This window comes from Aegilops tauschii, chromosome 5 (assembly GCF_002575655.3).
Source record: "Aegilops tauschii subsp. strangulata cultivar AL8/78 chromosome 5, Aet v6.0, whole genome shotgun sequence".
NCBI classification, from domain to species: Eukaryota; Viridiplantae; Streptophyta; class Magnoliopsida; order Poales; family Poaceae; genus Aegilops; species Aegilops tauschii.
In genome coordinates this window covers 1,155,409-1,170,628 of record NC_053039.3, presented here as the reverse complement: position 1 = coordinate 1,170,628, position 15,220 = coordinate 1,155,409, and the positions used below count along the sequence as shown (strand labels likewise).

Below are 15,220 nucleotides of genomic sequence, written 5' to 3'. Positions count from 1 at the left end.
ATCCAGGGTTTCATGTTCGGACCAAACACATTGAGATTGATTTCCATTTTGTGAGGGAACGAGTAGCTATTGGTAAACTGGAAGTCAGGTTTATCTCAACTGATGATCAGCTAGCGGATGTATTTACTAAACCCGCTACTCGACAGATGCTAGACCGTTTCAGAACCAATCTGAATCTTGTATGTAGTTCAGATTGAGGGGGCATGTAAAATAGGGTCTAGCATATTGTACATGTACACGTATTTGTATACGTATGTAATTGTATTATGATCATCTATATAAAGAGACGTGAGGCTGGATGTTAGCCACCCACGCAAAACCCTAAACCTACCTCTTCAACTTGCGACGGATGTATTATTGAGACTCGAGGGCGAGTATATATTGAGTACAAGATTTGAATGGCAAGACACCTCCTAAAGATAAGATGGAAATAACTCTATCTAATCCCGGATAATCTCTACTACCAAATATGTCTCTAACATGACCCTTCACCATTCTCCCGCTCCTCTCACCCTCCTCTTTCTACCCGCCTCCTATGCCCGCTCTCACAACCGTGGCCGCTTCTGCTTGCACCAACCGCCATGGCCACAACTCGACAGAAGCGCGCGCACTCCAGGATGCGACCAACTCAAAATCAGGCCCATCAACATTGATTCTCTCCACACGACCCCAGGATCCGACCAAGTCAAAATCGAGGGACACGGTCCAAAATCAACGATCTCAATATTGGATGCGAGGCCTTTAAAATTATGAAGCATAGTGACATAGAAGGGGAGATTGGATAATATGCCCGTCTTTACTTGGGCTGTTGATAATTTGCCCCTCTTTACTTTCCGTTGGATGATTTGCCGGGCTTTTCTTTTTCCAGTAGATAATATGCCCTTTTTAATTACTGTGATCATTTCTTGATTTTTATCCCAATGATCACCATGCGAACTGACTCGACTGCCCTTGTGGCAAATTACAATTACGTCCTAGTCTCCTTCCCTCTTTACATTGGTATACACAACGGAACCAACTGATCAAGAATCGTAGATTGATTCTATTACTTTGCATCATCATGTCCGTGCCCAGCGGACAGGCGGATGCACTGCCGGCCACCAAGCCGTCAACTCCGGTGGCCCCTGGACAGCCGGCCACCAAGCCAATCAACTCTGGCGACCCCTGGACAGCGAGGGTTCGCACCAGCAGCCGGCGAGGTGATTCCACATGGGACACAAGGTATCGCCGCCTTCCGTGGCCTACTCATCCTCGGAGGACTCCGCAACCTCTCTATCGTCGGTGGACGCAAGGTCACGATGCAAATGGTGGCACTGGCGTGGTCGGCCGGCTGATGGTTCGCTGGTGGCGCGTATGAGGCGCAGCTGGCGTTGTTCTCCTCCGCAATCGCCTGCAGCTGCGCCTTCGCGGTGGTCGCTTCCTGGCGAGCGGCGGCTTAAGCGCGGACAGCATCGTAGATGGCACACTGCTCCGTGACGAAGTTGGGGTTCGCCGCGGCCCCTCCTCGCTTGCGCGCTCGCCGTAGATCTGGCCCTCCGCCAGCCGGTGCTGCTCCAGGAGGAACAACTTGTTCCTCATGCGCCTGTTGGAAGGCCGACAAAGGCGCCGGCGCAGGCTGCACCTCCGCCATGGCGGCGTCGAAGTGCGGCTGCGCCTGCTCCATGGTGAAGTCGACGTGCACAGGAGGCGCACAAGTCAGAGGGGAGGCGTCGAAGCTCATCTCCATCGTGGTGTCGTCCTTGTCGTCGGAGACCTCGGGCGAGCTGGCGGGCAAGCCGGCCTCGATCCGCCTGGCACGGTGGCTATGCCAGGCAGCGGCAAGGGCGGCCATCGCATGCTTCATCTCCAGCGACAGACTGTCCCACAATGTTTTCCCGCCGGCGGTCATGGCGGATGCAGTGCAAAGGAGGAGGATGTGGAGGGGCTGGTGTTGTGGTGTGGAGTTAGCCGGGTGTGGCCGCCTTTAAATAGTGAATTCCGGTGAGGCGAGGCGTTCGGGTGCGTCGATGCGCAGCGCCAGGGTTAGTTTCTCGGTCGGCGAGCCTGCTTAATGGCGGGAGACGAGCGACAGCGGCATTGAACGGGAGTGGTAGATATCTGTCCCGCCCTGTCCAATCACACGCCTCCCGCATTGAACATGCGCGGACACCAGAGACATGTCGCGGGCGGTGCCCTCGGCCGGCACGACGCTTCAATGGCAGAGGCAGTGAGAGGTAGCGTCCGCCCTGAGCTGTCTCGAATTTTGAGTGGCGCGCTCTAGAGCAGCATGAATGCGGGCAGCTGGTGCTGGGCAGGAGCGCGAGCGGGAGGGGAGAGGGTTTTTTATGGTCTAGGGCTGTCAAAAACGGGATTGAGATCGGTCTGGACTCCCGCAAACCTCCCACATGCGTCTGGACCGCTGGCAGACCGATACAGGTTGGCATTGGATGACTTGTGTGGTCCGTACGGCGCGGTTCAGATGATGGTGGGAGGTTTGCGGGTACGCCTTGAAGATGCCCTATGCCGGCTACTAGCTTCCCTCTCAACAACCAACCTCTTTGGTTTGGTAAATGAATATTCCTTACTTTTTGTTCCCTTTGCACACCCAACAAAAGTGGAATGTAATGCAGCAGGGTTTTGCTTGAGACCTGATTATTCCCGTGCTTGCAGAGTATGTGGTTGCCTACCTTAATTATCACCTGTTGTTTGATTTTATTTTTTATCATATTTTTGGTTGATTAGTATGCAACGGTGGCTGTCCTCCAAATCTCTGGATGGACACCGCCTCAGATGTGGTTATTCCTCTTACTGTGAGTGAGCGATGCTACGATTCTCATGAATGAGTAAAGGCGGAGATGATTGGGACAGGAACTTGATGCTCTCTGGTACCCGCGCATCCTATATGCGCAAAACTTTTCTATAGTAATTTATAAAAAGTTCAAAAATTTCCAAATCTTGTTTGGAATCACAGATGATCAGGTATTGTACTCGTATAAAAAGTTTGGACAAGAAATGATTTCTATTGACTTCAGGGCAAAAAAATATTCTTTTACGAATCTTTTTATACGACTACAATACTTGATCATGTTTGATACCAAAGATGGTTTTGAATTTTTTAAACTTTTTTGAATTATTAATTCATTTATTTTGCATATAGGGTGCGCTGGTACCCAAGTTCTCCTTTGTATTTTCCGAGATGATTGTCCCCCAAAAGAAGTGAGTAGATGTACAGCTGGATGGAGCCACAAAATGAAGTAGAAGAAGTTGGTCCTCCCTTTTGATAACTAAACTGGAATGGAATGCACGTGGAGGCTTCTCATGTATCTCCATGTTAATTAATTTGGCCTTCTTCTTGACAAACTTGTAGTATAAGCAGCTGCTTTTCCTTTCCCTCTCACCTGATGCAAAAATGCCCTTTTCCTTCCTAGGTCAGCTACCTCCCTTTGCCCTTGGTTGCTACACTTGTCCATCTTTGGTCTTCCTTTTTGGCATATTCTTCTTTGCCTCTCAACCGATGCAATGCAATGCGATGCCCCCACAATACAATTTGCATATGCTTTGCTCTCTTCCCTCTGCAACCCAAATCCAAACTTACTCCCCATGCAACCATCAACTATACTAGCAAGCAAGCAAGCAAGGACAAGTTTGGATGGATTTCCCATTCATTCACCTCCCAATATATATCTATCTATCTCCTGGTTGCAACAGCACGGCCAACTCACACGTAGACGTAGTACATACAACGTACGGGCATCTAGCTAGTATATCGATCGATCGAATCGATCCATCGTTATGGGGTGGTCGTCGACGTCGGCGCCGGCGCCGGCGGTGCTGCTGCTGTGGCTGCTCGCGCTGGCATTCAGGGCGGACGCGCTGGCGGCCAACTGGGGCACGCGCGCGCTGCACCCGCTCCCCGGCGACGTCACCGTGCAGCTGCTCAAGGACAACGGCTTCGACAAGGTGAAGCTCTTCGAGGCCGACCCGGCGGCGCTCAAGGCGCTGGGCCACTCCGGCATCCAGGTCATGCTCGGCCTCCCCAACGAGCTGCTCGCCACCGTCGCCCGGGACGTCGCCGCCGCCGAGCAGTGGGTGCAGCACAATGTCTCCCACTACGTCTCCGACTACGGCGTCGACATCCGGTAACTGACCATTCTCGATCTCTTTTCTTCTTCTCCATTCATTCTTTCTTTCATCAAACGAACAAGAGAAATCAAACTGATGGACATGCATGGACGATCGATCCATGGATGAAGGTTCGTGGCGGTGGGCAACGAGCCGTTCCTCAAGTCGTACAAGGGCCAGTTCGAGGCGGCCACGCTCCCGGCGGTGCGCAACGTGCAGGCGGCGCTCGTCAAGGCCGGGCTGGCGCGCCAGGTGCGCGTCACCGTCCCGCTCAACGCCGACGTCTACGAGTCGCTCGACGGCCGCCCCTCCTCCGGCGACTTCCGCCCGGACATCACGACCCTCATGACCAGCCTCGTCCGCTTCCTGCTCGACAGCGGCGGCGTGCTCGCCATCAACATCTACCCGTTCCTCTCCATGGACGCCGACGCCAACTTCCCGCGCGACTACGCCTTCTTCCCGGCCCCCGGCGCGCCGCCCTCCCAGGCCAGCGTGCAGGACGGCAACGTGCTCTACACCAACGTCTTCGACGCCAACTACGACACCCTCGTCGCCGCGCTCGAGAAGCACGGCCTCGGGAACATCACCGTCGTCGTCGGCGAGATCGGCTGGCCCACCGACGGCGACGCCAACGCCAACGCCGCCGGCGCGCAGAAGTTCAACCAGGGCCTCTTCGACCGCATCGTCGCCGGCAAGGGCACCCCGCGCCGGCCCCAGATGCCCGACGTCTACGTCTTCGCGCTCCTCGACGAGGACGCCAAGAGCGTCGACCCCGGCAACTTCGAGCGCCACTGGGGCGTCTTCAACTACGACGGCTCGCCCAAGTACGCGCTCCGCCTCGCCGGCGGCAAGGGCGTCGTGCCGGCCAAGGGCGTCAGGTACCTGTCCAAGCAGTGGTGCGTGCTCCGGCCCGACGCCAGCCCCACCGACCCGGCCATCGTCGGCGCCGTCGGGTACGCGTGCCAGTACGCCGACTGCACCAGCCTCAGCCCGGGGTCGTCGTGCGGCGGCCTCGACGTCAGGGGCAACGTCTCCTATGCCTTCAACCAGTTCTTCCAGTCCGCCAGCCAGCAGAAGGGCTCCTGCGGCTTCAACAACCTCTCCGTGGTCACCACCACCGACCCCTCGCAGGGCACATGCCGCTTCAAGATCATGATCGACACCGGCCGGCACGACCTCACCCACCAGGAGGACTCGGGCGCCGCCAGGGCCGCCGCCGCGTGGGGCACCGTCGTTGCCGTGCTCGCATTGCTCGCCATCGTGGCACTCTGACCCCCTCCCTCTTACATTGGCATTGATGAGGACGCGCGCGCTCACCACCTCAGCGGCTGGCTAGCCTAGAGAAGAAGGATCAAACAATTATTTCCTTCTTTTTCCTGTACATATCGGCTGTGAAGCTCCCCGGCAAGGATTAGAATTGTACTGTATATTTGTACATAATATACACGCAACCCTCACAAGTCAGGAGCGTTGCACGAAAGATCCTCTATGCTGGAGGGAAAACAAAAGGGCCAACCCTAGCCTGCGCCACCAGCAGCCCTGCCCGCGCCTCCCTTCCCCTCATCGCTGCCGACGGGCAAAGCCCGGTTGGCGTAGGGGCGGCGCGGCTGTTGCGGTTTGGCGGCGGTGCCATCCGGGTCGTGGTGGATGTCTTTGGTGTGCGGCGTGGATCAGGTTCGTGGAGGTGGACGACGGCTAGCGCATTGATACGAGGGGCTGACTCGGTCCGTGTTGGTCTCCATTGCGTTGTGCTTCTCGTGTCTGATACTTTTTCATGGCATCGGTCCGAGTTGGGCTCCTCGGGTGTTGTCGTGCCGTCAGTCGGATCGGCTCCAGAGACCATGGGCGGTGGCCGTCTGCAGTCACTGGGTTGCGTCCCCACGATTCACGGAACCGGCAGGTGCAGGCGCCTTCTACTGTGGAGGCGCTAACCCAGACATGAAACATTAATCGAGGTACAAAAATCACAAAATCGACATTGAATAGTACACAGCATAAGCTGGGCTTTAAATTTGACCCATTCTCACATTGATGCTAAATTCATTATTTTTGTATATCGCCCAATGTTTTGAATTTTGATTTAAATTTTTGCGACAACATAGAACAATATTTTTTCAATATGCTAATTTCTTTTTCAGATTTTTGACACATTTTTGTACACGCTACGGCATTCGATGCATCGGTAGCACGATAAGCACCAGTGCACCAGATACTTTACCCAACTGACTCGCTATGAGAGGATGCCGAAGAAGATACCCAGCATGAAGCTCGATCCGGAGACGCCGTCGCGGCGTTTGCAGCAGCATCCGTGTTGGAAGGTGAAATGCGAGACGAAACCCAGAAGGACTGCCAGGTGGGCCAAACCAACCACGAAAGGCAGGCCCATGGGGTACACGCACTCACCCCTGTCGTTCAACCTGATATCATCAGGCTTCTATTTAATTTTCTTGTAAGAACCAAGTAAGTATCGTTTTCGGTTCCAAACAAACAAAAACATAATGCTATGAATAATCATGTCATGTGCTTGCTTACCTTGGGCCTTGTGGCATCGGCAATGAGAATCAAGGCCTCATCGCTGATTAGTCGCGAGGGGGGCGCGAGATCCTGCGTCTGCTCGCGTCCGCACGTCGGAGAAGTTCATCTGTGATTGAAGGCGCCCGAGACGCCACGCCGCCGCGCCTTACACGTGGGCGGTCTCGAACGTTTCGACCCCGAGGCGTGTATCGCCGGAGCGGATCTTCGCGTAGTAATATATGTCGGAGGAGCGGAGGCAAACGCCGCAGTAGCCCGAGCTGCTCCAGGGGCGCGGCGGCATGGCGGGGCACTGGAAGAGACGGGGGGAGAAGACGCAGCGGCAGCGGGGCGCTGAAAGAGGCAGGGGAGAAGGCGCGGCGCCGGAAAAGGCGAGAAAGAAGGCGCGGCGGGAGGGAAATCGTGGCCGTGGGCGGGCGCAGGCGCACGGCGCCGAAGAGGTGAGGAAGAAGGCACGACGGGAGGGAAATCGTCGCGGTTGACGGGCGCAGGCGCGCGGCTTTAAACCAGCGCGTTGGGCGACGCGCGCCAAAACTACCACGCGCGCTGCCGCTACCTCATCCACCAGGACGACTCCGGCACCGCCAGGGCCACCGCCGCGTGGGGCGCCGTCGTCGCCGTGCTCGCATTGCTCGCCATCGTGGCACTCTGACCCTCCCTCCCTCTGACATTGATGAGGACACGTACGCGCGCTCACCACCTCAGCGGCTGGCTAGCCTAGAGAGGAAGGATCGAACAATTCTTTCATTATTATTTTTTCTTTATCGGCGTCAAGCTCCCTGATCGGCAAGGATTAGAATTGTATATTTGTATATGAATATGTAGTGCAACGCTCAGGGGATCAGGAGGAATGTGTTGCACAAAGATCCTCTATCCTCCTCCGACTAATATAATGGAAAATAGGAAATGCGAGGAGTTGTGTAAAAAGTCCATTCAATCTTTCGGCTTTGCCTTGTTGTCGTATTGTCGGGGAAGAAAATCGGGCACACGTATTCTTTTTTTTTTCTGATAAAGGGCGCTTTTATTATCTTAAAATGTAGCATCAAGCGATACAAAGCATTTAGAGTATCACCCGGCCTCTGCATAACTAGGATGCACACAGTCAAACATCAAAAATCTGACAAGAAAAAAATGACAATTCGGCAACAGTAGAGTCCTATAAACTGACACTAAGCCTATGTCGAAACGGTTGGTGGACCGATGCAGAGATTATGCTGCCACCCAAGTTGGGGAAAAAAACTCCATAGCCACCTGCTCCAATCGCGTACACACCGTCTTAAATAGCGGTTGGTACTCCGCATGTCGTAGCATAGACCACATACGAAGCGAGTGCGTACAACAAAAAATAACCTGCAGAGGAGAAGCATTTTTGTCATTAAAAACCAAATAGTTTCTACATAGCCAAAGCGACCATAGTAAGGCATACGCTCCCACCCTTATTAGCGTTTTGAACCAATTTGAAATACCGTCCAACCAATGACCAAAAATATTGGCAACACTTGTGGGCGGATACAAATTTGACGCTATTTGGATGACTGACCACGTAGAATGCGCAAACTTGCATTGAAAAAAGAGGTGTTTAATTGTCTCGTTATGAGTACAAAAATAACACTTCTTACTTCCTGGCCAGTTGCGTCGTGCAAGGTTGTCTTTGGTTAGCACAACACCTCTACGGAGATACCACATGAATCTTTTAACTTTTAGTGGAATCTTTGCCTTTCAGATTTTCTTGTTATTGCTCTCCGGTACATCAGAATGCGTGAGCGCACGATACATAGTATCTACCGTGAAAGACCCCGATGTAGTAAGGTTCCAGCGAAACACATCACGGCCTTGCATCAGGTTAATCAGATCCAGACGGGATAAGAGATTATGCCATGACATAAGTTGGGCGTCAACCAAATCCCGCCTGAACGAAATATTCGGCGGGGATGAGCTGAGCACCTGCGCAATAGTATTGTTCTTATCGCGAGCAATGTTGTACAAGGCTAGATATTGTTCTCGGAGACTGGCATTGCCTAGCCAAATGTCTTCCCAAAAACGAATCTCCGACCCATCCGTTATCGCGAAAGACCCAAAGCAAAAGAGTTGTTTCTTTGCCGCCATTAGGCCAGCCCAAAAGTGTGAGTCGCCAGGTTTCCAAAATGCCTGAGACACCGCCTTTTGGCCTAGATACTTGTTGCGCCGTATGGTTTGCCAAACACCATCCTCAGTAAGAAGTTTGAACAACCATTTACTATGTAGGGCCTCATTCTTGACCTGCAGGTCATGAATTCCAAGGCCACCTTGGTCTTTCGGCCTACAAACCACGCTCCATTTGGTCAGCCGGTATTTTTTCTTTTCACCATCTCCTTGCCAAAAGAATCTCAACCTAAAATAGTCCAATCTTTGCAAGACCCTTTTTGGGAGTTGGAAGAAAGAAAGCATACAGAGAACCATATTTGTGAGGACAGAGTTTATCAAAACCAGCCGTCCTCCAACTGAGAGCAACTTGCCTTTCCAACTGCTCAACCGTTTCTCTAGGCGCTCCTCTACATGCTTCCACTCCGCAACGGTGAGACGTCGATAATGAATCGGTATTCCCAGATATTTGATCGGGAATTGGCCAAGTGCGCAACCAAATAGGTCCGCGTAATCGGCCGCTACCTCGACGGCTTCTCCAAAGCAGAAACACTTCGCTTTTATGGAAGTTAATTTTAAGACCTGACATTTGCTCAAACGCTGACAACAGGAGTTTCATGTTTCGAGCCTTGTACAGGTCATGTTCCATAAAAAGTATTGTGTCATCAGCATATTGCAGAATAGAGAGGCCACCATCCACAAGGTGTGGCACTGGCACTACCCCAGCAATTTGCCCGTCCTGCTTAGCGCGCTCAATCAGAATAGCCAACATGTCAGCCACAATGTTAAATAACATTGGGGACATGGGATCACCCTGCCGTAGTCCTTTTTTGTCTGGAAGTAATGACCTACATCATCATTGACTTTGATGGCCACGCTACCTCCAGTTACAAAATTTTGGATCCACTGGCACCATTTTTCAGAGAAACCTTTCATCTTTAGGGCCTGTTGGAGGAAAGACCATTTGACCTTGTCATGGGCTTTTTCAAAGTCAATTTTGAATACTACTCCACTTAGGTTTTTCCGATGCATCTCGTGGACGGTCTCATGCAGGATTACTACACCATCAAGTATATTCCTTCCTTGCATGAAAGCCGTTTGAGATGGTCGGACAACATGGTCAGCTACCGAGTTAAGCCGATTCGTAGCCACTTTGGTGAAAATCTTGAAACTGACATTAAGGAGGCATATGGGTCTGAACTGCTGGATCCGTTCAGCCTCCTTAATCTTTGGCAACAAGACAATCTCGCCAAAATAAGCCTAAATAGCTCAAGTCGGTCGGCATGAAGACAATTGAACAACTCCATAAGGTCAGCCTTGATGATATCCCAGAAATTCTGATAGAATTCTGCGGGGAAACCATCTGGGCCTGGAGCTTTGTTGTGTTCCATTTGGAACACTGCAGCTCTCACCTCCTCTTCCGAGAATGGTGCTGTCAAGATATCGTTTTCTTCTGTCGTGACTTGTGGAATGTCATCTGTTCGGGTCTCGTCAAGGGTGAAATTCCCTTCAGCCGGTGCTCCGAACAGAGATTTGTAGTAGTCGGTGATATACTTTTTGAGCTCCTCTTGACCTTCGATCCGCCCCTCATCTTGTTGGAGACTATAAATACATTTCTTCCTATGCCGCCCATTAGCGATCAATTGGAAGTATCTTGTATTACTATCACCCATCAAAATGAAATCGGCTTTGGATCTCTGGTAGTATTTGATCTCCTCTTCTCGCAGAAGACGGGCAATCTTCTCATTAGATTGATTTTTTAATTCAATCTCTTGTTGAGATAAGATGCGCGTCTCTGCAATTTTGTTGAGGTCATCAATAATGGTAGAGAGACGTTGTTTTCTTTTTTATAAATCCCGTTGGTATGTTTTGCCCATCCAGAGAGGTATTGCCTCATGGCCCTTATTTTAAAGTTCCATCTCTGAATAGGTGTACGACCAACAGCGGGCCTCTCCCAAATAGTCTTGATCATGTCTACAAATCCATCCCTATGCATCCATCCCAATTCAAATTTGAAAGGGCGTCGGAAGCTGGTTTCGTAGAATTAGAATCCAGAATAATGGGTGCATGATCCGATAAAGCCTCAATACGCTCTAGGGCTCGCACGGTTACCAGAGGAAATTTTAGTTCCCATTCGGTATCCATGAGTACCCTATCAAGCTTCTCGTATGTTGGCACATGTCGGTTATTAGCCTAAGCGAACTGCCGTTCCGACATACTGGCCTCCCGAAGATCCAAACTGTCTATCACAACATTGAATAGGAAAGGCCAATGAGTGTCAAAACGTTCATTATTTTTCTCTTCCTGATACTTAAGGATATTAAAGTCCCCTCCAATAAGCATTGGATGCGGGTTATCCTTAGCCAGATTTACCAATTCCCGAAGGAAAGCAGACTTATGCTCATCTTGGGCAGCCCCATAGACAGCGACAAGAGTCCATGTAAAATTATCAGCTCTGTTTCTTAGATGAAATTTTATATGAAATTCACCGATCGAGAAAGCTAACAAGTCCATGACTGTTGTCAGTATCCCAAGAAGGATTCCTCCAGACCTTCCACGAGCTGGTAGACTATGCCATGTGTAGTCGAAACCACCTGATAGGTGATCGAGGACATGCGGGCGAAAGTCACACTTACCAGCCTCAGGAATTGCCACAAAATCCAAAGCATGTTCCCGTACACAATCACCAATGTGTTTATGTTTAGCCAAGTTTGAGAGACCTCTGCTATTCCAAAACATGCCTCTCATATGGAAACTCAGATTGGTGTGGAACTCTTCGCCTTCTTGGGCCTTTTTGTTTCTTTTTAGAGGCGTGTGATTTAGATTTCCGCGAAGACGCTGTGAAGTCACATAACATGGACCCAAGTCTTGCGTCATCCAATACAACCTCACATCCAATTGAGATTGTTAATTACCAGTAGCACTGGGACAAACAAATGCTACTGTTAAAAAATAGCTGTAGCGTCGTAACAGTAGTGCGTCTACCAGTGTTACTGGTAGCAAAAAAGCCAGGGCTACTGGTAAGCTCTTTCCTAGTAGTGTCAAGTTACTTTCACCACGATTCATTGATTTAGCGTTCATTGTCTTGATAAGTGTTATGTGGGTGGATCAGGTACTGTTCTTACTTGAACAAATACCTACTTATGATTAGACGGTCGGCTCCTGCGTCAGTTTCCGCTAACAGATCTGTTGTCCGGTTTGGGGAGTCAGCGTTGGAGATGCACATAGACGCTGCCTAATTTTGAAAGCCTCACTAGAGTTGAAGTTTAAAAAATATCCGTCAAATCAAATACTCCGTCCGTCCCAAAATAATTGTCTCAAGTTTAGTACAACTTTGTACAAATACTCCCTCCGTCTCAAAATAAGTGTCTGAAATTTAGTACAACTTTCTACTAAAGTTGTACTAAACTTGAGACATTTATTTTGGGACGGAAGAAGTATTAAATATGCTTGAAGCTTCCCACATGCATTGTAGAAATCCGACTCTAATCATGATATGTGAATGTGAGTTAACAAAATAATCAAACCAGGAAAAAAAGAACCTCCAACATAATGGGCGATCCATCGAACGTTGGGGAGACGTACGTACGCTAGCTAGGTTTCTATAGGAGGAGGAGGGGAAAGTTTCTTGGAGGAGCAGAATGCCAAGGCCAAGGCAAAGACGAAGGGTTTGAATGCATTCGCCATAAGGTGATGGTGATCCAATTTAAGAGCGGCGTAACACTCCGGGGGTTTACCACGCCTCCCCGGCCAGATCGCCCCCACGTCGCGGAGATATAGTCGTACCGCCCACCACGTCAATAACCTGCATACACCCACACCGTAAGAGAAGAGAAGCAATTAGTTACTCCCTCAAGTAATGATCTAAACGCTATTATATTTCTTTACGGAGACGGAGGGAGTACCGTTTATGAACGGCTCAACTCACTCACCATGAGAGGATGGCGAGGAAGATGCCCAGCGCGAAGCTCGATACGGAGACGCCGTCGCGGCGCACGCAGCACCATCCGTGTTGGAAGGTGAAATACGAGACGAAACCCAGAAGGACAGCCAGCTCGGCCAAACCCACCACGAAAGACAGGCTCATGGGGTACACGCACTCACCCCTGTCGTTCAACCTGATATCCTCAGGCTTCTATTTTTTTAAAAAAAATAGCAACAACCAAGTAAGTATAGTAATTCCGTTCCGTTCCATTAAACACATGCAAACACACAAACAAAAGGATAATACTACTATGAATAATCATGTCATCTGCTTGCTTACCTTGGGCCGTGTGGCATCGGCATAGAGAATCAAGGCCGCTATGGCTAATGCTACTACCGACTTTATTAATAACCTTTTTAACCTTTCTGTGTCCATTTCGTTGTTATCAGCTTGGCGGTAGGATCATGTCATGTGGGATGACAATCCACTTAGTTTGGCATGCAGATCTACTGCGCACCATCTCGCAAGCAAAAAAGAAACAAGAGAAATAAGATGGATAGTAAAGACAGACATTATGGAAATGCACGTACGTACTCACAATTCACATGGAAATGCATCCCATTGCCGCATCCACGGGATTCAAATCTGTGTATGCATCGCGTCGGCTTCTCGAGTATGCATGCATGCTTGACTCTTATTACGAGGAAGGAACGGGAATGGAAGCCCATCGTGGGGAGGGGAATGAAAGTAGGTGAGAGGGCGTTTAGCGGTGGAGCTAGTTCCTCGTTTCTCGTGTGGTACTCCCCCCGTCCCAACTTAAGTGGACCTCCGACTTTCTTGGAGAGTCAAACTTTCCTAAAATTTTAACCGGCTTTATACTAGCTACTACTTCTTCTGGTGTGATGGAGACATCCTCCTTCAAGAGGGGATCCAGGCTGGAGATGAGGCCGTCGGCAAGAAGGATCCCCTTGGCTGCCTCGAAGAAACATGTTAGTAGCATCGAGGCGAGGCAATCAGCATGGTGGATGAATTTTCAATGAGAGCGAGGAGGACGTACGTGGAGGGGAACGGGATTGGGATAGGCCAAGTGTGTTCTGACTTCTGAGCTTCCGACAAAGACAAAGAGAATAACTCGCTTACCGTCGGAAACTGAGTTGGCCGATCGGGCAATCGTAGCCGTGACTCGTGCGCGTATATTCTATTATATTTCTTAAAAATATATGCTACCATGCATGGTTTATTAAAAAAATACCAGGGTGAAAGCAAATACTCCTCGGTCGCACAATATAAGACATTTTTGCAAGCAAATGTCTTCTATTATGAGATGGGGAGAGTATCTTTTAATAAAAGTTGTGATGAAAATAATTTTGTCGATCGCCGGGGGGATGACGCATGCTAGCATTCATATTGAGGGAGTCACGCGCAGCTCACGCCTAACTTTTTCTTTCCTCTTTCAATTCCCTCTACCCGGAGGGGTGGCGTCCTCCCGGGAAATAGCCAAAATAATATTCACTAAGTTCTAAATACATTTATTTGAGCGACAAGTAATTCAGGACGGATGGGGTATCAAATACTATATTTGTAGCTACCATATAATTTTTGTATTTTTTTGTTGTCCATGGCAATTTATTTAATAAGTCCATGGCAAATTTATTACATATAGCTTTGTATTTGTTATAGTCCATGGCAATTTATTAATAAGTCCATGGCAAATTTAGTACATATAGCATGGCAAATAATTTGTATATAAGAGGGCATTTTTTGCTGGTCATACTATGGCAAATCATTTTGTGTATGTTCCATGGCAATTTTCATATTATGTAGACAATTTTTTTTCATTGTGTCATGAATTAGATTTTTTTTGCCAAAAATTATCTTGCCACATGAATTAGCAAGTTTTTGCAAATCTATGTATGTATTTTAAAAAATTATATGCGTTTCCGCGATGTGTTTTTTTTCTTTGGACTATTTTTTGTTTTTGGCATATGGATGACGCTGGGAAGGGAAATGCTCAATAAAAGGCCTGCCAGCTATCGAGTCGCACTAGGGGGGTTCTCCTAGCAAACGTTTTCGTTCGTTGCCTTCCCGAGCAATAATTTTGTTCGCTGCACCTCCTCCTCCCAGCTGACGTTCCCCAATTATTTGCGTCCTAGATTCAACTCCGCCTGCCATCACCCTGCAGTCTGCCGGCAGGGTGAGCGTGAATGCGACGCCAGCGTCAATGTTGTATGCAGCGACTCCGAGTGGAAGGATGCCACTGGGCATATGGTATGACTCGACGATGTCGTAGGTGCTCTCATTGTTCGCCGAGGTGTTGATCTCTTGCAAGAGGAAGCAGACGGTTTCTGTGCTAAAACCGGCAGATCGTGAGTAGGGGGTCCCAAGCTTGATGATCTGAGCTAGATGGTAACAGGAGAAAGTAGGGACACAGTTCTAACAATGTTCAGGGCCTCTCGAAGAGGTAAAACCCTACGTCCGACTTTTGATATATAGAATGTGATGGGGTTGCGTCCAGCATAGTTTATGGTTTCTTTGCTGGTT

General features: G+C 49.7%; 2 protein-coding genes across 2 annotated transcripts; one reads left to right on the top strand and one right to left on the bottom strand.

The window, feature by feature from the left end:
- The first annotated feature begins 3,679 nt into the window (after positions 1–3,679).
- On the top strand, positions 3,680–5,528 carry LOC109740324 (glucan endo-1,3-beta-glucosidase 5). Its single transcript, XM_020299368.4, has 2 exons — positions 3,680–4,118; positions 4,233–5,528. The coding sequence occupies exons 1-2, from the start codon at positions 3,772–3,774 to the stop codon at positions 5,371–5,373; spliced, it is 1,488 nt and encodes a 495-aa protein (XP_020154957.1). The 5' UTR covers positions 3,680–3,771; the 3' UTR covers positions 5,374–5,528.
- A 6,034-nt stretch (positions 5,529–11,562) lies between these two features.
- On the bottom strand, positions 11,563–13,114 carry LOC109740326 (uncharacterized). The gene is made up of 3 exons (XM_020299370.2): positions 13,019–13,114; positions 12,687–12,889; positions 11,563–12,559 (listed from the first exon to the last, which is right to left on the bottom strand). The coding sequence occupies exons 1-3, from the start codon at positions 13,112–13,114 to the stop codon at positions 12,349–12,351; spliced, it is 510 nt and encodes a 169-aa protein (XP_020154959.1). The 3' UTR covers positions 11,563–12,348.
- Positions 13,115–15,220: the final 2,106 nt, after the last annotated feature.